Source organism: Lissotriton vulgaris, chromosome 5 (assembly GCF_964263255.1).
Source record: "Lissotriton vulgaris chromosome 5, aLisVul1.2, whole genome shotgun sequence".
NCBI classification, from domain to species: domain Eukaryota; kingdom Metazoa; phylum Chordata; class Amphibia; order Caudata; family Salamandridae; genus Lissotriton; species Lissotriton vulgaris.
In genome coordinates, this window is record NC_141693.1 from 1,524,744,634 (window position 1) to 1,524,761,641 (window position 17,008).

Consider the following 17,008-nt stretch of genomic DNA (forward strand, 5'->3'; position numbering starts at 1 on the left):
TGTAAACAGGTAATTAATTAAATTAAAAAATTATTTAAAATTTATTTATTTGGAAATAATTGTAAAATAATTTTTAATTATTAAATAATTAATTGTTAATGTTTAATTAATTTGTATTAACAGGTGATTAATTGAAATAATTATTGTTGATTAGTAATTTTAAAATATTAACTATTATATTAGATAACATTTTAATTTATTTTTAATTAATTATTAATAGATATTCATGTTTAGATTTTTTAATAATATATGAAATATTTACTTTCCCTAATGTTGTATTCTCTAGAGTGGGAATAGTAATTTTAACCCCTACGCTATCCAAAGCTTTCCCTACTGTTGCATCCACTGGAGTGGGAATAGTAATTTTTACCCCTACGCTATCCAACACTTTCCCTACTGTTGCCCCACTGGAGTGGGAATAGTAAGTTTAACCCCTACGCTATCCAACGCTTTCCCTACTTTTGCACCCACTGGAGTGGGAATAGTAATTTTAACCCCTACGCTATCCAACGCTTTCCCTACTGTTGCACCCACTGGAGTGGGAATAGTAATTTTAACCCCTACGCTATCCAACGCTTTCCCTACTGTTGCACTCTTTGGAGTGGGAATAGTAATTTTTACCCCTACCCTATCCAACGCTTTCCCTACTGTTGCACCCACTGGAGTGGGAATAGTAACTTTAACCCCTACGCTATCCAACACTTTCCCTACTGTTGCACCCACTGGAGTGGGAATAGTAATTTTAACCCCTACGCTATCCAACGCTTTCCCTACTGTTGCACCCACTGGATTGGGAATAGTAATTTTAACCCCTACGCTATCCAACGCTTTCCCTACTGTTGCACTCTTTGGAGTGGGAATAGTAATTTTTACCCCTACGCTATCCAACGCTTTCCCTACTGTTGCACCCACTGGAGTGGGAATAGTAACTTTAACCTCTACGCTATCCAACACTTTCCCTACTGTTGCACCCACTGGAGTGGGAATAGTAATTTTAACCCCTACGCTATCCAACGCTTTCCATGCTGTTGCACTCTTTGGAGTGGGAATAGTAATTTTTACCCTTACGCTATCCAACGCTTTCCCTACTGTTGCAACCACTGGAGTGGGAATAGTAATTTTAACCCCTCTGCTATCCAACGCTTTCCCTACTGTTGCTCCCACTGGAGTGGTAATAGTAATTTTAACCCCTACGCTATCCAACGCTTTCCTTACTGTTGCACCCACTGGAGTGGGGATAGTAATTTTAACCCCTACGCTATCCAACGCTTTCCCTACTGTTGCACTCACTGGAGTGGGAATAGTAATTTTAACCCCTACGCTATCCAACGCTTTCCCTACTGTTGCGCCCACTGGAGTCGGAATAGTAAATTTTACCTCTACGCTATCCAACGTTTTCCCTATTGTTGCACCCACTGGAGTGGGAATAGTAATTTAAACCCCTACGCTATCCAACCCTTTCACTACTGTTGCACTCACTGGAGTGGGAATAGTAATTTTAACCCCTACGCTATCCAACGCTTTCCCTACTGTTGCACTCTTTGGAGTGGGGTTAGTAATTTTTATCTCTACGCTATCCAACGCTTTCCCTACTGTTGCACCCACTAGAGTGGGAATAGTAATTTTAACCCGTACGCTATCCAACGCTTACCCTATGTTTGCACTCTTTGGAGTGGGAATAGACATTTTTACACTTTTGTTATTGTACGTTAATAATATTGGCTATTATTTAATTATATTATGTTACTATATATATATGTTTTAAGAAATATGAATTAAACATTTTTTTTACTTTCATTAATTATTTAATTATTATAAGTTAATGTAAGTATTTTTAAGTATATTTTAGTAATTAATTTTTAATATTAATTTAATTTAACATTGTTTTTAGTAAATTCGATATTTTTTAAAACTATATTTTTGTAAACGATATTTTTAACTCGATATTTTTGTACTTACCTGTTTGAAGATAGAATCTCGATATTTTGTCAGTCGATATTTTGTCAACGATATTCTTGATGGTCGAAATTCTGTCTCTAGATATTATTTCAGTGATCCCTCAGAGAAATATACAGAGAATACATACTGGAACGTTTTCAATATATTTATTGAACCAATGTTATTCTTGTATAAAATACGCGTGCAGCGCAAGTCAGTAGACAGAAGCAGATGAAGTGATTGCGAGCACCAAAAGAGTAAACAGTATGATATGATGATGATATGATAAAATTATTTATTGAGCGCACTTTCACCAGCGGTTTCTTGGTGCTTAGCTTTAGGATTTTAAGACCGAAGCAGTGGGTGGAAGTTAGTTGTAGGCCTGGGAGAAAAGCCAAGTTTTAAGCGATTTCCTGAATTTGGGATAGGAGGGGATTTGGCAAATTTCTGGGGGGAGGGAATTCCAAAGAAGTGGTGCCTGGGTCGAGAACCTCAGGCCACCGTGTTTTTTTTGTTCGAATATGCAAGGGGACAAGAGGTTTAAACTGGAGGAGCATACGTCGCGGGAAGGGACATATCAATGAATTCTGGAAGCAATAAAGGTGGGTCTGAAGACTGAACTTCAGACCAATTGTTTTTGTATGAAAATATTATTTTATTTTTATTTTTTCTAGAACCAAGCAAGCCTGGCACAGGTAAACAATAAATACTTTAAGTATTAATGCAGTTTGTAAACATTTTGGATTGCATTTGTAAATGTGCTTTGAGTTGGTTGCAGTAATGTTACTGTTAATACAATGTTTTTCAGAATACAGTACATATACTTTGTATAGGATTTTTAGTAAAATATCATGTCACTTACTTTTCAGATTACTTTTCTTACACAGTGCAGTATACCTGGATACTGCACTGGCAAATTTCCTGTAAACAGGTAAGTAAAAGCGTTTTGGTTACATAGTTACAGTTTTAAAGGATTTCTTAGATTTTCCAACTCCACACTTTGAAAATTTTCATAGAAAAATAGTCAGTGTTAACCTATGGAGGAAAATAGGGTTATCGGTTTAAAGGTAAGTACTTTGTTGTGGGAGTTGATGTTCTGGTATTATACTCAGGGGTCCCCCAGGGTATAGGTGCACTCTTGGTACACCCTCAGTGGCACTAAAGTGGCTGGGTGCAGAGTGCTGAGGCCCAATGTTATCCAATAAGGAATAGGGGGCCCGGTTGGCGGCTGATGATGAGCAGGCCACTGGGTTGCGGGAGCAAAGCCCCTGGACTTAAGCTCAGGGCAAATGGGAGTTTAGGCCAGCACAAAAGATGCACCCTCAGTGGCACTGCGACAGCTGGGTGCAGAGTGATGTTTTGGCGTCTGGTGCCCTGTAGCTTTCAAAGGGGAGTCTCCGGTTTGCAAAAGCCCCTCAGGCTCGGGACGAAGGTTATTTATTTATTTATTTTGAGAGTTTTATATAACGCTGACTAGACCCGGAGGTATCAGAGCGCTTTACATAAGGTTCCACAGAAATTACAAAATTACATCAGTTACATGTTACATCAGCTACTAATCAGTACATCAAATTAACATGGGGAGCGCCTGCACTGTGGCACTGAATGGCAGGGGCACAGTGCCCAAAAGCATTTAAACCAGCAAAACTGATCAAAAACAGAGGAGGCAATCAGTGAAAAATGGAAATGAGACTCACGTCAATGATACCAGGTCTAACATTTATTCATGCTCCAATTACTGATGTTCTTTCGTAAGGGCATTATTGCTGGTGACCACACCTGAGGCACTGAGGCGCTCACTACTACTAATCCTGCATGCAGTGGCAAGTAGTGGAATCGTGTCTGCAGTGACCACTATAGTAGCACTGCTAATTTACATTAGTAGCTCTTGGGGATTTTTATTGAACAAAAGAAGCTCTTATTATACAAAAGATTAGAGATCCCTGACCTAAAGTATGGAAAAAATGCTACCATAAACGTCTTCTTTCTGCTTATCACTGTTCATCTAAATAAATAGATCAGAAGGAAAAGCCAAGTTTAATTTTCATTGTTTTTAAACTGCTGCTTTAATTGGGCTTTGTCGACAGCCATTGTGACCTCAGATCTCAACTGTAATAAGTTATTACAGTTGATTGTAAACGTCATTTCTTCATTGCAGGCGACTTAAGACGTCACACTTCGCCTGTAATTAGAGTCGTGTACAAGGGTTGCAGGCTCCCGTGTGTTATACCCAGATGCAATACGCTGAACAGGGGCGAGGAGGGGGTGGGTGTAAAGAGAGTCGGGTGGGTGACTGATATACACAGAGGCGGCGGCACTCTGGCGCGGGCAGAGCTCATAAGGAGGCTGGCTCCGGCGCTGAAGCTTCACTGGCCCTGAGCTCTGAAGGGAGCATCACCTCCGTGCGAGCCATGAGCTGCCCCCTGCAGGTCTGCACCCTGCTGCTGATGCTGCTGCTGAGCGCCTCGCGATGCGCCGTCATCACAGGGGTGAGTTCGGCTCCTGCTGCTGATGCGAGTTACGCAGGGCGCTGCCTGCCTTTACTGCAGAGTGTGAGTGAGTTCGCACTTTGTGCCTTGGGTTAGAAAGCAGGGAATCTCGTTCACTCAGTAAAACGAGTGTGTCATTCAACTCTTTTCTATCATGTATGTCTGTATTTCATATGTGTTTACATTTTGTGAGTAAGTTCTTCTTCTAAGAGTCTAGAGGCCCTCAAAAGTTCCCCAAAGCCGTTGCTACAAGAAAGACTGTAATGTAATGAAAGAGATGCTAACACATGCACACTGACACTTGCGTATGTATATGATATATTAGTTATATATAGATATGGAGCAGTATCTATATGTATTTATTTATACATACACTCACACAAAACAAATATGTAGATATACATCGTAATATATTTGTAAGAAAACGTGCGTGTGTGTGTGTAACGAATGCTCGTGGTATCGATCTCCAGGGTAGCTTATTAAATCCCAAACTGTGCGCAATTAATGCAATGTTGTCCCTGCGGGTTATATTCCAAGTCGCCGATTTTACGTCCTGTGATTGATGTTACGTGTCTTGACCTCTTTTCAATTAATCGAGGACCTTTGTCTTCACTAGAAGAAGCGTTTATTGGAACAACACTAACACTACACTTTAAACTTAGAGGTGTAATAAATGTCCGCATGTTTCAGCTGCATTCCACCAGGGTGAGGTGGGGGGGGGGGGGGGGGCTGAGATCGGGGGCCGAGAGTGCCGCCGCCCGCACCCGCTGGTCCTTCCAGCAAAGTGGGCTTGGCCAAACACTGCCAAAGCCAACACTCGCACCCATCACGGAGTAGCAGAATCACACTACCGGCGACACTCACACTCACGGCCCCGTGGAGTAGCAGTCTCACACGAGTGACACGTACAACCCGTAAAGTAGCAGCCTCACACTACTGGCACCACTCTTTTATCCTCACACTACAGACAACCTCTCAGAACTCTCTCACACTATATGAGTTCCACATTATCGACACAATTTATAACATCCCTCACAAATTAGCAGTCACACACACTACCAACACACTTGCACACAGCTCATAAAGTAGCTGTCTGACACTAGTAACAGCCCTCTCACACATTCACACTACCAACCACACTCTCACACCCCTCACGGACTAGCAGTTTCACACAACCGACTACACGTACACATGCTCGTGGAGTAGCAGTCTCACACGAGTGACAACCTTGGTACTACTACTCGTAAAGTAGCAGTCTCGCGCTAGTTTCAACACTCTCTTATCCTCCTACTATCACCAGCCGCTCACAACTCTTCCACACTAGCAGGTCCACAATACCCACAACAACAGCCATATCCCTCACAAACTAGCAGTATTACACCACTTGCACACTCTTCGTAGAGTAGCAGTCTCCCACTAACAGCAGCACTCTCTCATCTTCACACTATCTACAACAATCACACCCGTCATAGACTAACAGTCACACACTCACTCAAGCACTCTCACACACCCTTCACAGACACCTCTCACACGCCTCACAAACAGTCCCACACTACTGGAAGCACTCTCACACCAGTAAGATCCTCTCACTCCCCTCACATGCTGGAAGTCAGACAGTACCAGAAACACCGTCACACCCCTAGCAGGGCACTGGATCTAAAGCCCCACCCTCAGGTCGGTATTCGTAATGGTAAAGCGCTGACACAAACTACGCAGAATGCACATTGGCGCAGTTTATAAAGCGCTAATATATCCCATGAGCTAGAATGAAAACCCACTCCCGTCTGAACCGTGGTCCCCAGCTTGTGGTTGCTGTGAGACTTTTCAGTTTTTTACAGCGCACGGCGGCTTGTCTTATGTCACGGGCTGGTTAGAGGTAGCGCCTACATGCCACAGACCACCTGCGAGGCCGTTCGGCGCCGGCGCCCTGTTCACTGGTAGATTAAACACCACTGTCGGCAAGCTTGGCGGTGGGCCCCGGGCTCCGGCGGGGTGTGGAGCAGGGACGGGGCTCACAGTAGTCTGTGGCTGAGAGGACGTTTGGTGCAACAGTGATGACGTCTATGGGTACCTATTTCGAATTCCGAGCCTTCTAAGCCCTCTTCATTTATATTGTAGGGCTCTCCTCATGCAGCCCTCACACTGTTCGAGCCGTGCTGAAAGGGAGCCATCTCACTAGAACTGGAAACTGCGCGCTACACACTTATCACATGTGTATTCACAAATATCTGCAGCAGGTGCCCGAGCCTATTGAGCATTCTTCATGGCATGTGACATTGTAGTCTGCGGTCTGCAGGATATTGATACTTGTCTGCACAAGTTGCAGTTTGCGGCCTGAGATTAGAACCAGTGACCTGCAGGTAACACGGATCTGTACAGATGGGTAATTAACCCACGGTACTGTCTCGGAAGGATTGGAAATGATAACGTATAGATTCTGTAAAGAGCTCTGCAACTGATACATGGTTTTCAAACTCTATTTCAGTAACATTTGAGCCTGCTTGGTTAGACTTCAAGTCGCTTTCTTTCTCATTACCTTCTCAAACTGTGTGGTTCCTGTTCACTGCAGTCGCTCCGTTCACTTCATTTACCCTTCTGTAATTTTTCATTGATCTTCGTTCCTTCCTTTCTCTCTCTTATGTTCTGTCGCACTTGACTAGATCTGCCCTGGTGTGCTGCATGCCCTATCTCCCCTTTCCACCCATCCTTGTCGGTTTCCACTGCTTTCTTTCTTTTTGTGTTTTTACCTAACTTTCCCCCCTTTTGTGTCTCCATATCCCAGCTGTTCTTATCATCACTTTTTTACACCCTTTTTTTATTTTCAGCTATTGCTTGCTTCTCGCCTTCTGTTCTTCATCGCCACTTTCTTCATCTGTCCCTTTAAACCGTTATTTGATTCAGTTCCTCTCCCCGCCATTCTTCCCCTGTGTCCTTGCCTAGACGGTTACAGGTGAAGCCATCAGAGCCGCAGACCCTGAGCTTGCAAAGGGCAGCTTTCTATCTTTCAGGTACAGGTTTCCCCTCCTCAGTTTTCACATCATATGACACTGAAGTGGTGAAATGGAAGGTGAGTCTTTGACATTGCTTCCACCTTCCTGATGCCCCACATGGTCTACGAGCACTCACTTAAGGGGGTGCTGTGTGTGTAGACATCATTTACGTTTTTAAAACCACCTGCTGCAGAGTTCCTTGTGCGTTCAGCCGTTTTCAGGCGGCAATAAAAACCTCAAGATAACTGGTGATTAATGTTACTGCTAAAGAGATATTGGAGTTTTGTCTAGTGGCAGCTTTGACTCATCATAAAGTAGCGCAGAGGGTTAATGTGCCTGCTGCAAAGAACACGCACCATGCAGATCACGGAATTGTAATGTATGTGGATTGCTCAGTGGATTACTGCCCTTTTCCTAGAAATCCTTCTGTCACAGCAATTCATAAGTTACCGTCCTGGGTGAATGTGTGCTTTATAAATACGCATTATGTTATGAGAGAGAAGGGCTATGGAGAGATGAGAGACACTGCTGGAGGGTGGTACTGAGGGGATCAGCGGTGAAGGAGGTCCCTGGTGGTGGAAAAGCGGGGCATCAAAAACGATTGTCACACTGGATGCCTCTAGTACTAAAGCTAGCCCTGCATGCAGTAGGCTGCTACTGGTGAGTAACACTGGTCTCTGCAGCCCCAGTGTGGAAAAGAGGAGGGGTCGCATACCAGATAAAGGTGGGAGGGATGGTGAGCTCAGGGTTCCGATTGACATCATAAACAATTCATGCTTCCCTCTCCTTGACAAAGATGTCACCAGGAACCAATCGATGGAAAACATACTAATTGTGATATGTATTATTGTACATTTTTTCTCTTTACCAGCATAAACAGGCGCACCAGCGAACTCATAATAAAAAATGTGCAAATCAAAACATATTGAAATAAATGCTGCTCATCCATTGCCTATGAACAAGTCTTGTGAATACTAAGCAGTCACCCAATCTCTAACAGACTGGACTTTACACTCAAGTAGGTCTGTATTAAGTCTGTGGCCAGGGCTGTTTCTACCATCAGGCAAGACTAGGCGGCCGCCTAGGGCAGCAAAAGGGGGAACATTTTTAAAATTTGAAATCAAACAGTGAAAAACTTGAGCAAATTAGGAGAAAAAGGAAGGGGACAGCATTTTTCAATTCTTGCCTAGTGCTGCAAAGCAACTAGAAACGGCCCTGACTGTGGCCCTCCCTTTCCTCTCCCTCGTCTCTGAAATCCTTTGTGAAAACGTACTTTATAAACCTCGTTTATCATTCCTTTTTATCAATCCAAGTTGAGCTCCCACAATGCACTGCATAGTTTATTGTATTTGCATGAGAGAGAGAGAGAGAGAGAGAGAGATAGAGAGATTCTCATTGTGTGAGCATAGTTTAATTCAACTTTCAACCTGCTCGACCAGTCAGTCGGGATTTGTAGAGTGCTGCTAATCACACTTTAGGGTATCCAGGCGCTAGGATCCTGCTGCGATCAGTCGAAAAGGCAGATCTTGAGTCCCTTTCTGAATTCTGTGAGAAAGGTTGTGAGAGTCCCTTGAAATATTTTGCAAGTTCAACTCAACACTAGTTAGTAGTAGGTAGAAATGGGAATGATCAAGAAAATGAGGCAAAAGTGAGATTACACTCTAAATGAAGATATCTTAAAATCTACGGATGAATCTTGCTAGCTTGCTTGTTCCTAAGAGTCTCTCTCTTGCACAGGCACATGGTCTACATGTGCTCATGGCTGTGGAGGGCTGTGTTATGCCCGGTGAACACCCTAAATATCGATTCAGAAATATCGACTGCCCAGAATATCGAATACAAAATATAGAATGGACAGTATATCGAATTACCAAAATATAGTTGGTTAGAATATCGAAATTAAAGTAAGAAATATTGATTCCCATAATATCGAAGTTAAAATATCATTTTCCATTATATCGAATTTTTTTTGGTGTTATGTATGCTAGTATATGTGTTACAAATATATATTTTATGTGTAATGTATGTTTAATTTTTAAAATAATGAATGTTTTGTTATTTAATTTTTGCGTAATTTAATTCTGTAGCGGGTTGTGGGTTTATAGGGGAATAGGGTGGGAAGTAATTTATTTATAGTAAATGAAATATTAGTTTTAATGAATTATTAATTATTTTTAAGTTAATTTTGCGTTTTAGTTCTGTAGCGGGTTGTGGGTTTATAGGGGAATAGGGTGGGAAGTAATTTAATTATAATTAAGTAAATATGTATTTTTGTTTGTATGTATTGATAATTAATTAATTGTTAATTAATTATTAATTGGTAAATATTTTTTATTAATTGGTAATTAAGTTTTATTAATTGATTAATTGATAATTATTTTAATTGTTTTACTTTATTATTTGGAGTGGGTTGTGGGTTATAGGGGAATAGGGTGGGAAGTTATTTAATTGTAATTAGGTAAATATATATTTATATTTATATATATTGATCATTAATTAATTGTTAATTAATTATTCATTGGTAATTTTTTTATCTTAGATGTTTGGTATTGAAAAGTAACTGGTTGCTTATTAATTATGAATAGGTAGTTAATTTTCAATAAATAACATTTATTGGTATTTATAATTAATTAATTATGAAATATTTTGTAATTGGTAATACATTTTAATGAATTTTACATTGGCATTGATTATTAATGAATTCTTATTTGAATATTAAATTATTACTTTCCGTACTGTTGCACTCTCTGGATGGGAATATTAATTTTTACCCTCCCGCTATCCATCCAACGCTTTCCCTTCTGTTGACCTCTCTGGAGTGGGAATAGTAATTTTCACCCTCCCACTATCCAACGCTTTCCTTACTGTTGCACTCTCTGGAGTGGGAATAGTAATTTTTACCCTCCCACTATCCAACGCTTCCCTACTGTTGCCCTCTTTGGAGTGGGAATAGTAATTTTTACCCTCCCACTATCCAACGCTTCCCTACTGTTGCACTCTCTGGAGTGGGAATAGTAATTTTTACCCTCCCACTATCCAACGCTTTCCTTACTGTTGCACTCTCTGGAGTGGGAATAGTACTTTTTACCCTCCCGCTATACAACGCTTTCCCTACTGTTGCACACTCTGGAGTGGGAATAATCAATCAGGTCGGAGCTCACCTCGTAGACGCCAGACGCCCTGGGCTTCATCTTTTTCTTGTTTTCCCTTGCGGGGAACCCAGTTTGCTGCCACACAGCCCAGCTGTCATTCCCCCCCGCCGCAAGCGCCGCAAACCATCTGGCGCAGCCGCAGAGCGGGGGGAACCTAGCCCCGAGAACTTCAACTCCCAGGAGCCTTCATCAGGGACACGCCCCTAAACGCGCCCGGAGGCGCTAGAAAAGGGCGTCCTACCTGCAGACGAGAGGGGAACAATCAATGAGGTTGGAGCTCACCTCTTAGACGCCAGACGCCCTGGGCTTCATCTTTTTCTTGTTTTCCCTTGCGGGGAACCCCGTTTGCTGCCACACAGCCCAGCTGTCATTCCCCCCCGCCGCAAGCGCCGCAAACCATCTGGCGCAGCCGCAGAGCGGGGGGAACCTAGCCCCGAGAACTTCAACTCCCAGGAGCCTTCATCAGGGACACGCCCCTAAACGCGCCCGGAGGTGCTAGAAAAGGGCGTCCTACCTGCAGACGAGTGGGGAACAATCAATGAGGTCGGAGCTCACCTCTTAGACGCCAGACGCCCTGGGCTTCATCTTTTTCTTGTTTTCCCTTGCGGGGAACCCAGTTTGCTGCCACACAGCCCAGCTGTCATTCCCCCCCGCCGCAAGCGCCGCAAACCATCTGGCGCAGCCGCAGAGCGGGGGAAACCTAGCCCGAGAACTTCAACTCCCAGGAGCCATCATCAGGGACACGCCCCTAAACGCGCCCGGAGGCGCTAGAAAAGGGCGTCCTATCTCCCGCCTCGTGGGACGCGCGCGGGAGCGTCGCCGGGCTAAGCCCGGGCAAAGGGCGGGCCCTCTGTGGCCCTCAGAGGCCAGAGGAGGACGGGATGGGCCACCCCCCTTGGTCTTCCAGGAGGAGGTAAAACCACTGATTGACTATTCCATTGACTATTCCATCTGCCTAGAAATCGTTATCTAGACCCCTAAGGGAGTGGTTTCAAAATATATCCTTCTGGTTGAATCTATGCCTTAAGACATAAGACGGGCACGCCATTGACAATTCGGCACCAACGAACATATAGTACAGTTGTTACAGCTCAGCTTAAACATACCCTTACTAGCATGGAACCCCCTTTCAAAACATCTAATTCAGCGTCTAATCTCTCCTGGCTAGACAAATTAAATACTATGTGTAATATTAGGTACACCTTTGTTACATCACCCCATCCGGTAACAAACACTAGTCCGCTAGCCTGCAGCGTTAGTCTACAGGGGCCTCTACCTACACCCACAAAAGCTAATGCCCACTGTACAACTCCCGTTAAGGCCACATCCGCTAAAAGGAAACACGACGGGGTCGGAGATAGTGGGGCCAAAACCAAAACATCAAAATTACAGAATGCGTCCCCAGATATAAACCTGCCTGTTATTACTGCTCTGTTAACTCCAGAGGCGGGTAAAAAACTAGATGATTCAGCATCCTCTTCCCAATTGGCTTTACTGGCCATGATCGAACAACTGATCAAAACTATTATCCACCCCCTGATTGAAAAAATTAACACCCTGGGGGATAGACTGAAGGGGGTTGAGGAAACTATTAAACTCAACCTGGCACAATGCTCCCACAATGTAACATCTAATTGTTCGCCTCATGCTGGTCTTCCCAATCTGTCCAAACAAACTATGCAAAACATAGCTCCCCCAACACAAGTAACATTCCCTCCTACTGTGCGCCCATTTGTCCCGAAGGCAGCACCCATACCTGTCATAGATTGCAATACCAAGCCCAGATCAAAATGTATTAAGATTCCTCGAATTAATCTTCCCCCAGAGGCCGCTCCATTTGTGTCCATTCTCTCGGGGGTCCCTCCACTGAAACATGGAAAACCTGAGAGAACCTCCGACCTGCTAAACAAAGTCACTTTTTGGCTATCAAAAAATAGACCCTTACCCCATAACCTTGATGGCAGGATAGTCAGCGTGAGGAGAGTGGGTTGGTTGGGTCCCCTTCGAAAAGATATTTGTGGCGACTTGGTTCTAATTAGATTTAGGAGCAGACAAGTAGTTCCCTATCTCCAATCCTGGCAGCCCCAAGAAGGTGATGGCCCCATAACAACTTGGGACCTACACGATTTTTATCCGAGTGAATCATATACCCCCTTCCGGAAACAAACTGTTGGTATTAACACTGAGATGGGTCATAGACTTTGCTCACCTAATGATGAGAGTAGTATCCCTCCCTTTAATCGATTTGTTTTACCGCAAAGCAGTTTTAAGTATAGCAACTTTTCCCAATTCAACCCTTTCACGTTACATAAAAACTGTCAATATTAGGCTGGTGTATACCATGTATTCTATTTAGATGATTACATTCACAGGGGTAGCAATCTCTGTTTAACCTATAGATAATATGTTCCATTTTAAAAATGTCTGTTGTTTTTAAATTATGATTGTATTTTTAAACTGTATGCTTTTATGGTTTTAAACAAAAAATCGAATAAAGCAATTTGACGACGATTTGAGTGGGAATAGTAATTTTTACCCTCCCGCTATCCAACGCGTTCCCTACTGTTGCACTCTCTGGAGTGGCAATAGTAATTTTTACCCCTACTCTATCCAACACTTTCCCTACTGTTGCACTCTCTGGAGTGGGAATAGTAATTCTTACCCTCCCGCTATCCAACACGTTCCCTACTGTTGCACTCTCTGGAGTGGCAATAGTCATTTTTACCCCTACTCTATCCAACACTTTCCCTACTGTTGCACTCTCTGGAGTGGGAATAGTAATTTTTACCTCTACGCTATCCAACGCTTCCCTACTGTTGCACTCTCTGGAATGGGAATAGTAATTTTTACCCCTACGCTGTCCAACGCTTTCCCTACTGTTGCACTCACTGGAGTGCGAATAGTAATTTTTACCGTTACTCTATCCAACGCTTTCCCTACTGTTGCACTCTCTGGAATGGTAATAGTAATTTTTACCCCTACGCTATCCAACGCTTGCCCTACTGTTGCACTCATTGGAGTGGGAATAGTAATTTTTTACCCCTACGCTATCTAACGTTTTCCCTACAGTTGTACTCACTGGAGTGGGAATACTAATTTTTACCCCTACGCTATCCAACGCTTTCACTACTGTTGCACTCATTATTATTAATATAAAATTATTACTTTAATTATTTTAATTATTATATATTATATATTATTTATTTTTATATTTAAATAATATGTTTATTTATATATATGTCAATATATTTTTAATAATGTTCTAAATATTTTATAATTACGATTAATAAGTATTTTATATTATTAAGTAAATACATATTAAAAACATTTTTTTACATTCCATTTATTATTTTTACATTTTAAGCTTTTCTACATTATTTTAACTATGTTTTATTTAATTGTGTTTATTATTTAATTACTTTTATAGTATTTTTAATACATTTAAAAAAAATCGATATTTAAGTTAACTATATTTTAACTTTCTATATTTTGGAATCGATATTTTAGTCCTTACCTGTTTGTAGATAGGCATTCTATATTCTGTCCCTCAATATTTTGGAGTCGATATTTTGGTAAGTCGATATTCGGTCCCTCGATATTTAGATACTGATCCGTTATGCCCACTCACCTCATCCATCATTGCTGCTCTGACCGGATAACCAGGAAGACAGTCAGCCCCAAGTCTTGAAGGAGGTAGGAAGCAACAAGAGACAGGAACAGGTAGGAAGCTGCTGCTAGAAGATGAATAGATCATTTTATAGGGTATGGGGGATGGAATGAGGCAGTGAAAATGATAACTCATTAGAAAGGAGCAGGAAGAAAGGGCTTTTGAGAGGGCAGGATCACAGGTGTGCTTTCTCTTAAAAATAAAATGTTACTGGGGGCGTGGCCTGACTGGCCAAGAAGGCGGAAGTACCTCTGTTTAGCTGTCGCTCCCAGGAGCTGAATCCATTTCTATCCAGGTGCTGACGTCTGCCTTTTGATCCCTGTGGGGCCCAACATTTTTTACTAACCCCCTGATCCCAGGGAACTTGTTGTTGTCACCCAGCCACCGCTCGGAGGCCTCCTGGAGGCTGGGGAGCAGACCGGATTAGGGCACAACACGCATAGGGCCTGTACCGTTGGCTGCATCATCCGATGAGAGGAGCATAGCCCGTGGAGTCACAGAGACTGCAGGAGTGCTAAGATCGCAGATGAGACTGGCTGACTGCGGAACCCTACCAGAGGCATCGTGAGTGGTGGGGCCTCATTTTTGTGCATTCTTCCTCAGGGCAGCAGCTGTGGCTGGCAGTGCCCCACCATGGATTCCCAGTGCCGGCTACAGGCCATGTTGAATGTGCTTGTGCAGCAGTTGGACCACTCTGTTTAGGGGGCCAGGCTGATGTGAACCACGGCTCCCAAGTAGACTATTGAATGCATTGAGTCTGCAGGGGCCATAGCTGGCTGCGGAGCCCCAGCACTGATCTCCTGGCATGTCAGAACACGCCGCTTGGGGGCCTGACTTTGCTGTGATGAGCATGACATGCTGCATCTTGCCTGAGGCCTCCCGGCCTTCAACTCCCCCCCCCCCCCCTTGATGGTGGGGGCCATTCTGGTGCTACCACTTCCCGGACGGTTACTGCGGCTGGTGTAAGAAGAGGCAATTTAATCTGCTGGGCATTGTAGGGCAAAATACTACCTTCTTTCATGCCAAGACCCCATATACGGAGGACACTAAGACCATGAGACCTTCAGGTAGGCCATATTGAGCTGGAGGGGCCTCTCCTTCTTTTCTCCTCCCTGCCCTCCTAGTCTATGCATGGGGCCCTGGGATCCCACCAGTCAAGGCTTGGGGGACCCGACTACTCGTGCTGCCACGGAAGGAACACCCCTACACAAGCAGATCATGCCACGGCCTCCCAACCCGATGCTGCACTTCTCTGCTGTGCTTCTGCCTAAGGCACACCAATAGCTGGCTTCTTGGAGTGGGGGCTCTTGCTGGTGATCAGAACACGGGACTGAGCTTTTGTTGTCTGTTGGCCCATTCGCTTCCCGGGCCATTAAGGGGAAAGGGAGTGTATCCACTGTTCCCACACATTCATAGATCAATGAATACACAACCCATCAGGCACGTGTGTCCCAACGGAGCACTGTTGAATCTCTCTCACACTCTCATACAAAGGGCTCGCCAAGTACAAATGACATTCTCTTGGCTATCCAAGCCTCCTGATCTGCCCTGGAAACTAAGATCGGTGAGGTTGGTGTTGATGTGGCTCTTTTGTGCCAGGATCTGCACTATTTGGCGGACTGTGTTGCAGGCTTCGAAGGAAGCATTGCAGACTTGGAGGACTCTGTCTCCACTATAAAAGCAGAGATAACCTACCTCACGAGGGCATCCTGTAATCTGGAGATCTGGGCAGAAGATGCAGAAAATCAGGCCCAGCAGAATAACCTCCAGTTTGTGGGGTTGCTGATTGGGGTTGAGGGGACAATTCCTGCAGACTTTCTTGAAAAGTGGATCCTGTCGTGTTTTGTGGTAGAGTGAGCCCATAGATCGCTGGCATCAGCTTCTCCAAATGAAGCACCTCCATGACCAGTGATCGCGAGGATTTTGAAAGATAGACATGTGGTCCTAAACTTTGCCTGTGAGTTGGCCCCCACAACCATCCAATCATCCCTGATCCTACTCTTCCCAGACTACACTTGTCTTGTGTAGCACCAGCGCCGGTTCTTTGAACCTGTGAAACAAAACTTAGAATGATGAACGTGGGCTACATTGTCCTGTCCCCTGCCCATCTCAGTCATTAATGCCTCAAAATCCTGCTTCTTTGACACCCCCGAGGCGACATAGGATGGGTCATGGCGATTAGACCCTTGTGAAATAATGCGCTACCTCCCTGTGAAGAGCGCCCATCCAACAAAGAAACTATTGCCAATAATCGGTGCCCTTGCTAGTGTCAACGAATCGGGTGTAGCAAGCAGGGCAGGTGGAATGGGGGGGGGGGGTCCCCTGATTACACCCATGCAGATATACCAAGCCCCTCATGAGACCCCATGGGGTAGGCGGCCGCTGTAACTGGACCAGATACTCCGGTGACCTCTGAGGCACAAACGTCTGTATCCTAGGATAAAAAGGAAATATTGAGACTTGGCTTTCTAGGGGACTTAGTCAATGTTGATAAAACTTCACTGTTCTCTTGAGTCAGTAGCACTATATTCTTCTTCCAATTGACTCCTCCAATGGAAGGACGTGGTGTGTGTGCCCCATGAGGTGGCCTTCTTTTGTTTGTAGTCCTGTTTGGGGGTGAAAGATGCTTCTGGGGGAAGTATGGGGTGGGGAGGGTGGTTGGGGGGACTGTTTAGGTTGGTTTGGCCAGTTTGGCCTTGTGGGTTTGTTTTTAGATTAGACGAGCTGCAACCTCTTCTTTTAATTCCTGCTGGATGCACCCTTTCCTCACAA

At 43.9% G+C, this 17,008-nt stretch overlaps 1 protein-coding gene across 1 annotated transcript in view; it reads left to right on the top strand.

The window, feature by feature from the left end:
- The first annotated feature begins 4,277 nt into the window (after nucleotides 1-4,277).
- PROK1 (prokineticin 1) overlaps nucleotides 4,278-17,008 on the top strand; it is a 369,657-nt gene continuing 356,926 nt past the window's right edge. Inside the window, exon 1 of the mRNA XM_086923595.1 lies at nucleotides 4,278-4,427. Coding sequence (XP_086779721.1) covers nucleotides 4,350-4,427 — 78 coding nt within the window. The 5' untranslated portion in view covers nucleotides 4,278-4,349. The remainder of the gene's footprint in view (nucleotides 4,428-17,008) is intronic.